This window comes from Pipra filicauda, unplaced genomic scaffold (genome assembly GCF_003945595.2).
Source record: "Pipra filicauda isolate LSUMZ 115617 unplaced genomic scaffold, ASM394559v2 scaffold268_size1050017_pilon, whole genome shotgun sequence".
NCBI classification, from domain to species: domain Eukaryota; kingdom Metazoa; phylum Chordata; class Aves; order Passeriformes; family Pipridae; genus Pipra; species Pipra filicauda.
The window spans coordinates 145,620-159,607 of NW_024104385.1; the positions used below are offsets into that span (position 1 = coordinate 145,620).

At 54.4% G+C, this 13,988-nt stretch overlaps 1 protein-coding gene across 2 annotated transcripts in view; it reads right to left on the reverse strand.

The window, feature by feature from the left end:
- The window catches only part of PCDH19 (protocadherin 19), a 58,787-nt gene extending 47,514 nt beyond the window's left edge, over window positions 1–11,273 (reverse strand). For both annotated transcript variants that reach the window (XM_027742752.2, XM_027742751.2), the window contains exons 1-2: window positions 9,110–11,273; window positions 5,770–6,097 (exon numbers count right to left, since the gene is read on the reverse strand). In XM_027742752.2, coding sequence (XP_027598553.1) covers window positions 5,770–6,097; window positions 9,110–11,250 — 2,469 coding nt within the window. In that variant the 5' untranslated portion in view covers window positions 11,251–11,273. The remainder of the gene's footprint in view (window positions 1–5,769; window positions 6,098–9,109) is intronic.
- Between the last annotated feature and the right edge of the window lie 2,715 nt (window positions 11,274–13,988).

Genomic DNA, 13,988 nt, shown 5'->3' on the forward strand with positions numbered 1-13,988 from the left:
AGGCTTCCCTAAGACCCAGCACAGCAAGGGTGTCGTGGTTAAACATGAATGGGAGCTGGCGTATTTATCTCTGTTGCAAGGTATTCAAATGAATTTCTCCATACAACAGCTTGGAGCGATTACATTAGGAGATGTATAATTTGGTTAGGCTGACCTCGGAATGGAATAAAAAGCGGCTGATTTCCATAATGTCAGCCTCCAACGCTCGGAGAGGTCAGGGAACCTACAGCGATACACAAAACACTTTGGGAGTACTTAAGCTGAGAGATCTGCTGGGATTTGGAGTGAGGAGGGAGAGCAGCCGGGGAGGCTTGGGGTTCCCACCCCAGAGGCTCTGGTCCTCGGCGATGCAGCGTGACGCTGGCTGCCCGGACAGGGACTGGGAGCTGCACCCAGGGTGGAGATAACCTGTGGCTGTCTAAAGCTGAAAGCATTGCTCCTCTCCGATGGGTTCTTGGAGGATAAAGGCTGGGGCTGGCTCCCAGAGAGGGATGCACCGAAACACCAAGGCAGGAGGAGAGCTGTGACCTGTGCTTACCCGTCGCGGTGCACATCACGTCGCAGGCACAAAAAAGTGCTGAGTTACAGTGACCTCCCAAGGAGAAAACAAGACTGGCAACGCTGGCTGCGAAGTCAGCCTTCCCGCTAGTGGAACATCATCACTGATAATGCTTTAATTATTATCCCTGCTGAAAAAAAGCCTTATTTCATCTGCCTGGCATGTCTCAACACCGCAAACTTTCTCCGTGTTGGAAATCATCTCCTTTTTTTCTTTTCCCCCTGCTCTATACGCAGCATTACTCAGAAACAAGCCAAATCCCTTCCAATTATGTATCATGACGTTTCCCCAGCGCTGCACTAAAGCAAGGCCCTTCACTTCTAAATGGCATGGTTTATAACAAATTGTCTGTTATACCAGACAGAAACTGATTTCCTCAAACCCAGCATATTAAAGTGAGTACATTCATTCTGGTTGTAACACACAAAATGTGATTATAACAGACACTTTGGGGGCTTTTTAAGGCTAGCGGAGAAGAGGAGGATAAGCTGGAGGGGAAGAAAGAATTGACAAGTAGAGAAATGACAGAGAAAGAGAAACAGCCACGCTGATTTCATTTCTGACAAAACAAAAATCTTTGTGTGTTGTAGAAATGTGCTTTAGTTAACACCATCAGATAGCCAGAGCAAAAGCTGCCGGTGCTGCCTGAAACGAAAATTGCTCTATTGTGCTTAGAAAACCATTTCCCACAGTGAGGAGAACACTTTCCAGGTAGTACAAAGCAGATCTGAAACCAACAGGGCCTTATCCTGCAACTCTTGCTCCCTCAAATAATCCCTGCAGCCACGAGGAGCCCAAACTAAATCAGTGTGAGTGAGGATTACACAGGAGTGTATCAAGGTTGGGGGATTAGACTGGGATTATCACTAAAACCAGTAATTCCCCATCTTACTGATGGTGGCCATCAGCTCAGGAGGCAGCAGATCACCATGACCCCCCCCAGCTCCAGATCCAGGTCTGGGAGCCACCGGGTGTGTGAGTGCCTGGAGGACTCGGGTCCTGTCGGGTCAGGGGCTGCTCCATCTTGATCCACTTCTCCAGTGGGACCTACCAAAGCAGCACCAGAGCAAGACCATGACTGATCCACACACTGCTTACAATGTAATGTTAGCACTGCTGCTTCCCTTCCCCAGTGCTGCCATGATGGAGCCATCCCAGACCCCCAGTGAAGAACCTCCTTGCTACTTCCACCTTTGCACATCCAGTCTGGCAAAGAAGGTTCGCCCACTCCCATTCCACACCTCCTCGCCTCTCCCATGCCAGGTCCTGTCTGGGACTGGCCACCACAGTGGCCCCAGGGGAGACCAAGGGGCAGAGTAAGCTGCCATGCCCCAGGGTATATTCCCCGACCCGGGACAGCAAACAGTGCTTTGGCACCGTTTCCCACAGTGGTGCAGATTTGGGATGTAAAACTGTCTCTGAAATACAGATGCAGCCATTACACATACACTGTTTACTTTTTAAACCCTGAAGTCAAAATCCAGGCATGTAAGTGTTACCCAAGGGTGGCTGCTCTACATGCAAGTCGCGTTCCCGGGATCCTAAAAGGCTCGGCATTCAGACCGGTTCCCACACCATCCCAATGCAACATGCATTTTTATCAAGGAAGCTGCCTAATGGCTCCTATTAATTTTGATTTTTAATCTCCTGGTACAAGTCCCAGCAATATACATGCAAAACCTGACAACAAGCCCTTTTGGTTTCAAAACTGACTTCTCCTCCAGCTCAGAAGGAAGATAAAAAAGAGCCCTTGGCAGCAGCAAAGCCTCTGACCGGCAATGCCCTTGCAGCTCCAACATGTCCCACTCTCCCTCCTGTAAAACAACTCAAAACACTAACGGGGGCCAAGCCTCCCGCTGTCAGTCATGATCACCAGAGCTACTCACAAATGCTTTTTGCCATCACTGCCTACAGCCACAAGGATGCTCAAAGGCTGCAGGCAGGCATTCCCAAGCAGTACCCCAGCACCCAAGGGACCACTGAACCCCAGCAGGGCCAGAACACCCCAGGATAACCCCCACTGCCTCCCAATGCTCTCTTGGAAGCCGTGCCCTGGCACAAGCAGAGACAGCAGTCGAGCCTGACCCCACCCAAAGGGAAAAGCTTATTAAGGGTGGTTTCAAACTTCTTTTGCATTCTCAGAGTGGGATTGCAGCCCCACAAGACACTAGTGTTAATCCTCTCTGGATCAGCAGGAAAAAGGTGGGGAGCACCAACAAACCCAACTACTGCCAGCACGAGCATAGCACCACCAGTCCCAGAGAACTGCCACCGCACGGGAAGAAACATTTCCTGAGGCTCCACAAACAAGCCATCCTTGGGGACTTTTATTTCAAGGCGTCTGACTGTTAAACTAAATGAGCCTCATATTAAAGACCAGCTACATCACAAATCCACCGCTACTGGGGCAGTGCATGTCTGCAGAGGCAATCACTTACCCCCAGCCACAACCATCATATGCTAAGTGACACGGCCAGCAACACATTTACCTCCGTATTTTATCTGTTATCAACTGATGCTTTGCCTTCCCATCAGGAAAAGTCACTCCTAGGTGGAGCAGCAGTGATATCTTCCCGATGCTGACACCTCATAAAGGCTCCCAGGGGAAATGCCAGCGGCTTCATCACTGGAGGCGATTCAAACCAGCCCAGACAAAGTACCACTGGATGATGTGCAGAGAATGGTTTGGCTCTGGAAACTCTGGGCAGGAACTGTGTTTATTAAATCCTCATCACCCAGAGGTGTACCAATAGCACACTGCACAGCCACAGCATCACACCAGAGCGTTTGCTACGGCAGCGATGGGCTACGGGGGGTGAAAGGCTGGGATGGTCTTCCATGGAAGCATCTTTTATGGAATTTCCATGTCACCCTGTGTGCTAGGACAGGGCTCTCACTCTAGTCACTACTGAATCTCCTCATCCTCAGTGGTCACTGGGATTTTTAGAAGCCAGTAGAACCCACACCTCCAGTGCAATAACTTCCCCAGCAACAGCTGGAAGCATAACACTGGGACTTTGCCAAAAAAATAAACATTCCCACCCTAAACCAAACTTCCAAACAGCTTCCAGCTGGGATTTCTCCTCCCCTTGCCCTGGCCCTGCCCTTTTGTCCAAAAGCATCCCCAGGGAGCGAGCAGACCCCCACCAGGATATGCTTCTCTCACCCAAGAGCTGCTGGTCCCTTTGCAGGACTGGTGAGCCGCCCTCTACCCTCCTGCTGTTTCGCTGACACTCCAGGGCACTTATTACAACAGACAAACTTCTTTCTCCAGATGAGGTACCGGCTTTTTGCAGCGCATCCCACCTGCCTGAGGGAAATGGGGTGAGCTGGAGCTACAGGGAGAGACAACAACCGTCCCAGATCCCTCACATGAGGCTGGACAAAGCAGGGGAGTCTCTGGAGGGCACATTCCATGCGACCTCAGGCTATCTGCTGTGTGGAGGAAAAGCATGGGCAGCACTGCCTTCTGCCTGCAGCTGGCTGTTAACTTTATCAGCTGAGCTATGATGTTCCTGATGGTCCTTCCCTCCTCCCTGCCACCACAGACCTCCCACTGCTGGCATGCACTTCTGGATAGTGCCAACATGTGATGGATTTTATGACTGGTGGCAGTGAATCAGAGGCTGACAAGATGTTCCAGTGCTCAGTGCCCATAGCAAGGCACCAGCCAGAGATGCACACCAGAACCCTCTCCAAAGGACACTGCTCCAGGAAGGCAGGAATTCCTCAGGGACTGCTGCCCCCAGCATCCCAACAGCAGTGCTCACCCACAACCTTGGGATGCAAACCCAGGCAGCTGGGCATCCTGAGCCCCAGCTGGTATCCAGCGAAGAGCACAGGCAAATCTGAGCATCAGTGGAGACCCCCTAATACATGAAGGGTGGTATTTCCCACCCCTAGCCCGTCCAGGCACAGCACAAGGAGCTGGTGGATTCATTAGCAGCTCTTCTGCCTTATTTTACCAGAGACTGGTTTATCCCAAACTGCTCCCATCCAGACTCAGATGCAAAGTCCCTGCCTCTACCCATCAGAGCATTTGGGAGCAGAAATGCCTACGCAGCTCTGTGGCTGAAAACACGCAAGAAGAATATACAAATTCTTATATCCAGGTCATTCCCATAGAGCAAGTGCCCAAAACTGGGCCAACACTGGACCACAGCCTCTCAAGAGCTGGTTCTGTATGGCCTCAGCAGAGGTTAAACACCAGGGTTCAATGAGCATTTTGCCAATACAGCCACACAGGACCAGGCCAGCGGCACCAGCCCTCTCCAGCCGCCCTGCAAACTCTCACAGAGGGCCGGGTTCTGCTCCCCATAGCACCAAGATGAATCTGAAGCAGCTCCACCGACTTCAGCAACATCGTTTTGCATTTACACCAGCACACTCAACACAAAATAGAGCAAGCCATAAATATTTCAACTGCTTTTTCAGCTTTGTTATCCTGTTCAAAGCAGGAAACATGACAAACCTTTGATTGTTTTGCTTAATACGAAACAATAACTCAAAGAGAGACAAACAAGCAACATTAAATGATGCCTGTGATGTACAGGAAAGCCAAAGAATTAGAAGAAACTGATGAGGATGGAGTGGATCAGAGTGGCCCCTTTCCCTGCCTTCGGCAGGTACCACGCATCCCTCCCATGCCAGCAAGGGTCCTGCATGGTGAGGGAACAGCACTGGGCCAGGTGTACAGGTGATCCCACTGGGGTATCCTGTGCTGTCAGCATCCCCAGTACAACCAGCTGCCTCCAGAGCAACAGCCACCAACACCACTTTCAACAACTGTTGTTGTTGAAAACTTCTGAACACAGAAAACTGCTGTGAAGGCAACGAGCGTCTCCTGCCTTGAGCATTGCCACACTCAAAATCCACCTGCAAAGCAGCCACCTCCAGCCTTGAGGTAGCCTGGCCTGGCCCATCCCCACTTGGGCCCTTCTCTGCAGTGTCTGGGGGTGAAACATCCACCCATATCCACACACTGGGGCTGCCCCAGAACCTACAAGGCGGGTACCTGCTGCTCTCCCCTGTCCACCCTCCATCACTCCCATGCCCTGGGGTGTCCAGCACAGAAACCACCACTGCCTGTTTGCTCCACACCTCGTTTTGGCAGCGCTTTCACAAACAGACCCACACTCCGCAGTCCGCACAGTCCAGGCACAAACGCACTCCCGATGCTCCCAGGGCTCGGGCTGTCCACCTGCACTCACCTCCGGCAGCGGCATCCCGTTGATGATGAGGTCGGGCTGCTGGGGGCTCTGCCCCGTGAAGGTGTGATGGTAAATGTGGTTGGAGCCGGCGTTCCTGTTGTTCTGGCTCTCCACGTTGAGGAAGGTGCTTTCGGAGCGGCGGCAGCCCAGAGGCAGGGTCTGCTGGTGGTAGTCGAAGTAGTTGAGGGATGAAGTGAGAGAGGAGCAGCTCACAACGTTCATTTTATCTGTCTCCTCCACATCCCGCGGTACCAGGCGGATATCATTCTTGCTGATCTTCTTCTTCTTGCTTGATTTCTTTTGATGCCCATAGGAGTACTCTGCAATTCTGGGGGACAGAAAGAAAATGAGAAGCTGAGAGCATCCCAGATCCTGTCTCGCTAAATACACATGCAGAAACCCAGAGGGCTTGGCCCCCTTCTCCATGTAGGTTTCTTAGTCATGCACATTACGTCATGTTTTGGGTTTGGTGGCACGACACCGTCTTCAGCTTATTTTTGTATGTGTAACGTTTTCGGGTCAAATATGAAAAATAATGGGAAGGAAAAAAGCCCCTGTTTTATTCTCGTGTTTGTAATTGCTGATATTTAGTTACTAGGAGTAAAGTCCAGCCTACAGAAGAGAAAAATGGAGATGTTAAAAATCCATGAACTGAAAAGGGTACCTGCATTCATTTCCATGCGTAATAAGGATTTTAAAAGTGATTTAATTTGCTCCTTGTAATGAAAATTCAAAATGAATAGCGGATTTCTTTCCCAGTTCATCTTCCATAGCAGTAAATAAAGCAGATCCAGAAGCAGTCCTAGCTGGCAAACTCTATTCTCTCACACTCCAAAGGCTGTTTGTTTATTAATGCTTTATATAAATTGCTGGTGTTTTGACTATCTCCTGATTATACCTGATAACTCGAAATCTTTTCTCCAATTGAATCCCATTCTTCTCTCACCCCCTGACACACACATCCCCTTCTGCTGGGAAATGCTTTTACCTTCTGGAAATCAGATAACAACAATCGTGTTTTGCAAAGAGAAATTTTGCTTTTTGACCTTTTTTTTTTTTACTGCACGCTTGTTTTCCTCTGCCTTGCTTTCCCTCTTTGCTTCCCACCTGCCAAAAGAATCAACTGATGAAGTGCCTTGTTTGTGTTCTGCAAAACATCGGAGGAAAAAAGTTACTGCAAAACACCACCCAAGCAAATAATGACAAATTATTTGCACCTTGCATTATCTGGGTATGCTGAGCTCAGACTGTCTGTGGCTCCTCTTTCTGTAGTGAGCAACAAAACAGTCCCTGCCATGAATTTGTACATGCACGGCATTGGGCAGCTCAGTATTTCCCAGGGAAGCACACAAATGCTAACCACAGTGAGAATACACATTTGAAAGTCGGGATTTTGCTCCTCTTCTTCTTATCATAACAGCATTAAAAAGAAAGAAAGAAAGAAAAAAAAACAATAACTGCAACAGAAATAATGGGATGAATAAATAATATAGTTTATCTGGAAAGGCAAATATTGGGTAAATATTCTTGTTCCAGAAAGCTAATTGCCTGAGCATGAAAATGCCACCAAGTCAAAGAGCCCTCATATATGCCTCATAAATTAATGCATTTTTGAGGACTCTCCAGCAGCTCTTGTGAAGAATCTCTAAATCAAGGCACTGCAAAGCCTAAAGGCACGGGGAGAGGGTGCCCCATGGTCACAAGCCGCTGCTGAGCCTGCCTGGTGCTCCCCCACCTCTGCAGCTGACTTCTGCTCAGACACGCTGATAACAGCCCAAGCATCCCCCTGAGTGTGCAAATAAATCAGGGGAAGGCAGGGATTTCTGTTGTGCCAACAATCTATATGCTGCTGACTCGTCTAACAATGCTTGATGAAGCTTTAATTGTTTTGTTTACCTAAATGTTTAAGTTTGGCAATGCGAGAGCCCAATTATTTCCTGCAGGCATTCATTTTGCTGTCCTTTCTCTATTGACCAATTATTTAATTAAACCGCACTTCATTAATCCCTAAGCCGTCACAGTAAACCCAGCGCTTATACATATGTGGGAAGCTGTTAGGGGCACCACCACAACATGATTTTTATCCATTCAGGTCCTATCCTCATTTAATGGGCCGAGCTGGCAAGAAATCTGGTCTGTGAGCTTTCACTTGAAGCTAGACATCCCATAATACAGCACAGACCGACCTTTATTTCCAGATGATTTTTCCCCCATCGAGCAAAAAGGCTTATATACGCACTTTACACTGTGAAAACGGGGTACAATACCCGAACTCTCCGGCATTATTTCTGCGTAAATAAAACTTTAAAGACCGCACATCCCCCCGCGCCGCTGAATTGCCAGGGCCGAGCGTGCGTTTCCAAGGTAGAGCAAAATTAATTTCCATCCCTCCCTTCTGAAACGACTCAGTGCCAAAGGAATGGAGAAGTCATGGCTATTTCACTAGTAACAGGATTAAACCATTTATGAGGCATTGCAGCTGCTCTTTTATGGCATCTGATTGATATTCATGTGTGGTTAGCATTTGTCTCCTAACTTGTGTAACACAGAGAATAGTAAAAGAGAGACAATAATCGCCAGGCTGTTACATATTCAGGGGGACTGGATTTCCCCTATCAGCCTTTCAGTGGCTCCGGGCACGGGGCTGACCTCCCCGCCGGCATTTCGGACCCCGGAGCACGCATCCAGCCAGGGCAAAATGACACAGCACTGCAAAAATCCTCCCTCGCCCCATCGCTCCCAGCCCAGCCAGCCATGCCGGGTGCTGGAGCTGCGCATCGGGGACAACCGGCGAGGGGGGGGTGGCCACTATTTTATGCGGTTGGCCCCATCGCTGGCCGTGGCGTGGAGCCGCAGCGGGCGCACAATAGCTCTTTTGAGCGGCGAGCGAGGGCTCAGGGATGCCACCGCGCCGCTCGCACCGTCGGCTGCGGAGATGCTGCGGTGGCTGGGGGGATTCCCCCCATCACCAGCCCTTGGGAGCTGTGCTGGGGGTAGGGGGCTGCTCAGGGGAAGCAGTCATGCCCCCAGTAAAACCGTTCTCCCCGCTCCCTGCGACGGAGCGCGGAAAATCAGGGATGCTGCAACAGATTGTCAAGCCGCACAATTAAGTCGATTCGTTACTCGGCAGGGATTTCTCCTGCCCTCCTCCCAGGGAACAATTTTTTAAAGCTTCGCAGGAAATTCTCTTAGAGGGACGGAAACCTCACTTTTGTTCCTAAAGCAAATCAACCTCCCTCCCTCAACCCCCACCAGATATGCAGCAGCAAATGCAAAAGTAACTGCGATGGGAAAAAATCAAAGCAGACCCACAGGTGCACAGAAACAAATATGTCTTTACCTGCAGTTGTAGGTCCTGATTTCCTTGTTATCCCTTTTGCACTTAACTGCCACGAAGATCATGGTGACAAAAAGAATGGCTGCGATAGACCCCAGGGCAATAATGAAAATCAGGGAGAGGTTAACAGATCCTATGGACTCCTGGGCATCCAGGGCTGGAGACAGGTATATCAAAATCAAGGCAGAAGCTGAGAGAGATGTTTTCCCATGGTCATGAGCCACCACAATCAACTCGTAGGCTGTCTTGGCATTCTCCCCAAAGGCTCTGGTGGTCCTTATCTCTCCATTGACCTGGTCTATCTCAAAAAATCCTCTGTCTCCTTCCACCATTTCATAGGAAAGTCTGCCATTTTCACCCTCATCATAGTCATCTGCCTTGACCACTGTCACCAGGTAGCCGACCCCTGCATTCCTGGGGATGTACACCTCTGCCGTCCCGTTGACCAGCGGCGGGGCTGTGATCACAGGGGTGTTGTCATTGACATCCAGGACGATCACCCTGACAGTGGCATTGCTCTGCAGAGAGGGATTACCCCCATCTTTCGCCAAGACCTTGAACTCAAAAGCCTTTGTCTGTTCATGATTGAAGGACCTCAAAGCATAGATATCTCCAGAGTTGGGGTTGATGGAGACATAGGTGAAGACAGGCATGTCCCTGACTTGGGAGGGCACGATCTGGTAGGAGACACTGCCGTTGAGGCCCAGGTCAGGGTCTCTGGCAGAGACTGAGAGGAGGTAGGCCCCTGGGGTGTTGTTCTCCTGCACGATAACCTGGTAATAGGGCTTGGAAAAGTGGGGATGGTTGTCATTCTCATCAGTGATCTTGACTGTGAAGGACTTGGTGGCCTGCAGGGAGGGGATGCCATTGTCCCTGGCCTGGATGGTGAGGTTGTACTGGTCCCTCTGCTCCCGGTCCAGCCGCCCGTCAACCAGGATGGTGGAGAAGCTCTCGTACTCCTGGAGTCGAAAAGGCACATTGCCCAGCAGCTTGCACTGCACCCGCCCATTGGCCCCGGAGTCACGATCCGAGACCCGCACCAGGGCGATGACGTACCCCGGCGGGGCGTTCTCGCTCACCTCCACCAGCTCGCTGTTCACAGAGAGCAGGTTGATGAGGGGCGGGTTGTCATTGGCATCCTGGACACTGATGGTCACTTTGCAGTGGGCAGGGATGGAGTTAGGCCCTAAGTCCTTGGCCTGCACATCCAGCTCATACACATGACCCTCCTCGTAGTCGATGGCACCGCTCACCGTGATGAGGCCACTCTGGGGGTCGATTTGGAAGAGCTCCCGGGCCCGCTCCGAGACATAGCTGTGGAAAGAGTAGAGAACCTGGCCATTGGTACCCTCATCCGGGTCAGAGGCGTTGAGGCGGATGACTGGGGTACCTGGTGGGGCATTTTCAGGCACACTGACGGTGTAGGCCGGCTCCTCAAAGAGCGGGTTGTTGTCATTGGAGTCGATGACACGGATGCTGAGCTCCACAGTGCCAAAGTTGGGCGGGTCACCACCGTCCAGCGCTGTGATCACGTAGCTGTAGTGGGACTGAGTCTCACGGTCCAGGCTCTTCTCCACCACCAGCTCAGCAAAACGGGACCCATCACCCCGTGTCTTGGTCTCCAGTCCAAAAAGGTCATTGGGGGTGATCTCATAGCTCTGAACACCAAAGCTGCCCGAGTCCGGGTCATAGGCACTCTCCAGTGGCACCCGAGTACCAGGGCTGGCTGTCTCTGAGATCTCCAGCTCGATCTGGTCAGTGGGGAAGCTGGGCGCGTTGTCGTTGAGGTCCTTGATCTCCAGCTTGATCACGCAGATTTCCATGGAGCTGGACATCACCTCCAGTGAGATGACGCACTTGGGACTCTGTCGGCACAGCAGGTCCCGGTCAATCTTCTGCTTAGTTACCAGCAGCCCCGACCCGGGGCTGATGTCCACCAGGTGGGGGGCCGAGTTGGACACCACCCTGAAAGCAGTGGGTTGCCGGGGGTCCAGCACGAACCCGGCGTCCCGGGCGTCCTTGGCGACGTTGGCGATCACCGTGCCGGCCCGCTGCTCCTCCTCCACCGAGTACTTGAGGTTGACGAGGGCCCCGGCGCCGGCCCACAGCAAGGCGGCCCCCAGCAGTGCCGGGAGAGCCCCCATCGCCGCGCCGCCCCTCCGCCCGCCGCGCCGCGCCTCGACGGCCGCCGGCCGCCCGCCTCAGGCGCCCGCCGCGCTCATGCGGGCAGCGCCCGCCGGGCTGCCCCGGCGGCGGGCGGGCGGGCGGGTGCGGGCACCGGGAGCCGCGGTCCCGCCGCGCACACGCCAACGCCGCCCGCTCAGGCGCTCCGCGCCGGCGGCGCCCCGGAAGGGCCGGGCATGGCGAGCGGGTGCGGGGTTGCCAAGTCGAGCGGTACCGAGCCGAGCCGAGCCGTGCAGAGCCGAGCGGAGCCGCGCCGAGCCGAGCCCGCTCCCGCCGGCGCTCGCTGCGGCGGCCGCGCGCCACTGCCCGCAGTCCGGAGCGCCGGCGGGCGGCGCGGGGGCGGGCGGCGCGGGGGCGGGCGGTGCCGAGCCGCGGCCAATGGGCGCGCGGGGGCGTGGCCGGCCCGCCGCTCCGCCGCCAATGGGAAGGCGCCGCCGGGTGGGAGGCGGGGCCGGCGCGGCCCGGGAGCCGAGCGGAGCGGGACGGGACGGGAGGGGATGAGATGGGGATGGACCTGCTGCCCAGCCGGGAGCGTGGGTGCCTCTGCTGCCCCTGCTGTCTCTGCTGCCCTGCGCCGCTGAGCTCGCCCCGCTGCCCGCGAGCTGCCGGCACGCCGGCGCTTTGTCTGCGCGGCCGCGGTCACCGGCTGTTCCTTCTTCATCGCGCGGGGCGCCGGTGGGTCCCTGCGGGCAGCGGGAGGGCCACCGGGTCCGCGCGGAGCGCCCCCAGGCCCGTTCGGTCTCTTTCCCTCTCTGGCAGGAGGGAGCCCGCCCCGCTGGGCAGTGTGACACCCCTGGGAGCCGGGAAATCCGGGCGCTCCCGGGAGGCTCCAGCGCGGGCAGCGCTCGCTGCGCCCTGCTGAACCCCGGGCAAATCCCCGCGGTGCCGCCTCCTCCTAACAATGAAATAAAGCGTCTCGTTGTCCGTGTGCCGGTGCATCACCTCGAGACTCCGCGCTCGCCGTACGCGGGGTCCCGGGGTCTCGTTACGGGGCCCAGGGGAGGTGTCACCGGGACGGGGCGGAGGCGCAACCCCGGCGCATCGCGGGCGCCGTCGACGCCCGGCTCGGAAACCTCCCACCACGCCGCTCCCCGCCAAGGGGTTAAAGAAGGGCCGGTGCCTGCGCACCCACGCCGCGAACCGCCCCGCAGCCCACTCGTCGGTAGCGGCCGGCCGGCGGGAAGGGCAGCGGGGCAGAGGCTCGGCAGATCTGCGGCGGCACAAGTCCCGTCGGGGAGATTGGCAGCGGGACCCGACACCTGGACGGCGACGCGCCCCGCGGGCACAGCGCGGTGTCCCCGGCCCGGCGCTCCCCGCCCGGCCCGGCCGCGCCGTCGGGCCCCGCCGCTCCTTCCCAGGCACAACGGCGCCATCTCGCGGCCGCCCGCGGGCGCTGCGGCGGGACCGGCCCGGACCGCGCACGGCGGAGCCCCTCGGGCGGCACGGCACGGCCACGGGCCGCCACCGCCTGGAAGAGAGCCCAGAAGGTGAGCGGGACACCCCCTGCCTCCAGGGACACCGTTCCCCGCGACAGCATCCATCCACGATCGCCATTCCCCGGCAGAGGAAAACGCCTTTGCCAGGTGTTCCTTACCCTCTCTGGAAAGCAGCATCGCAGGTCATTGTGACCCACGGGGGAGTAGGGGTGGGACATGGGGAGGCGGCAGGTGGGGACAGCACAAAGGGGCAAAGCCTTTTCGAAGTCTTCCATGGAAAAATTAATTCTGATGACTTGAACTGTGCCATGTGGATTGAAAACCTGGCTGAAGGATCATAAACAAAGGGTAATTAGAAGCAGGGGGAGGTGTTTATGGGGTACTGCAGGGATCTAGGTTAGGGCTGCTCTCATTTAATACCCTCATTAATGACCTGGAAAGAAGGAGTAAACTACACATTAATGAATTTGGCAGATAATGCTATACTGGGAGGTGCTGTGAGCTCCAGCAAGCATAGAAAATTAACACAAAAAGGGCCTAGTGAGATTAGAAATATGGGCAGGAAGCAGCTAAAGGAGCTGTGCCTTGGACAGATGTGAGTGAGCGCGGCTGGAAGGCAAAGGCAAGCAGGAGCCAACAGCAGGATGGGCTGAGCCAAGTGCTGGAGCAACTCCCCAGTGAAGGGCCTGGGGGTCAGCAAGGGGGATGCAGGAGGATGCTGTGCATAAAGCCAGCAAGGATGGATCAGCCACTGGTGTTTGGGCCTGGCACATCCGAGGGCAGCAGGGAGGCACTGGGAGGCTCAGGTGTGGCCAGAGCGGGAGCGAAGGGCTCCCTCGGCACAGACGTGTTGGCGGCAGTTCAGAGGGAAGCCACACAAATGATCAAAGGCACAGGGAGACTGATTTCTGAAAGAAGATTAAAAGGCTTAAATATATATATTGCTTGGTTAAGAGCTGTCCATGGGGAGACAAACTAAGAGCCTTACAGATCTGGTTGGAGTAAATAGAGAGGGAGGGAAGGAATTATTTAATAGAGTACAAGGGGCATCACCAGAAGGGATGACAGGAAATGAAGAAATGGAGCATTTAGGTTGAATGTCACAGGGGAAAAAATCCCCTCTGCTGACAGCGAAAATTATGAGGCTGCGACGTGGTTCCCTGGAGGGAGAAAGTTCTGTGGCTTGAGATATTTAAAACCAGACAGGATCAGTCTGAATATAAAGGCGCATGGGATCAGCCACTGGCAGGGACTGTGTGGAA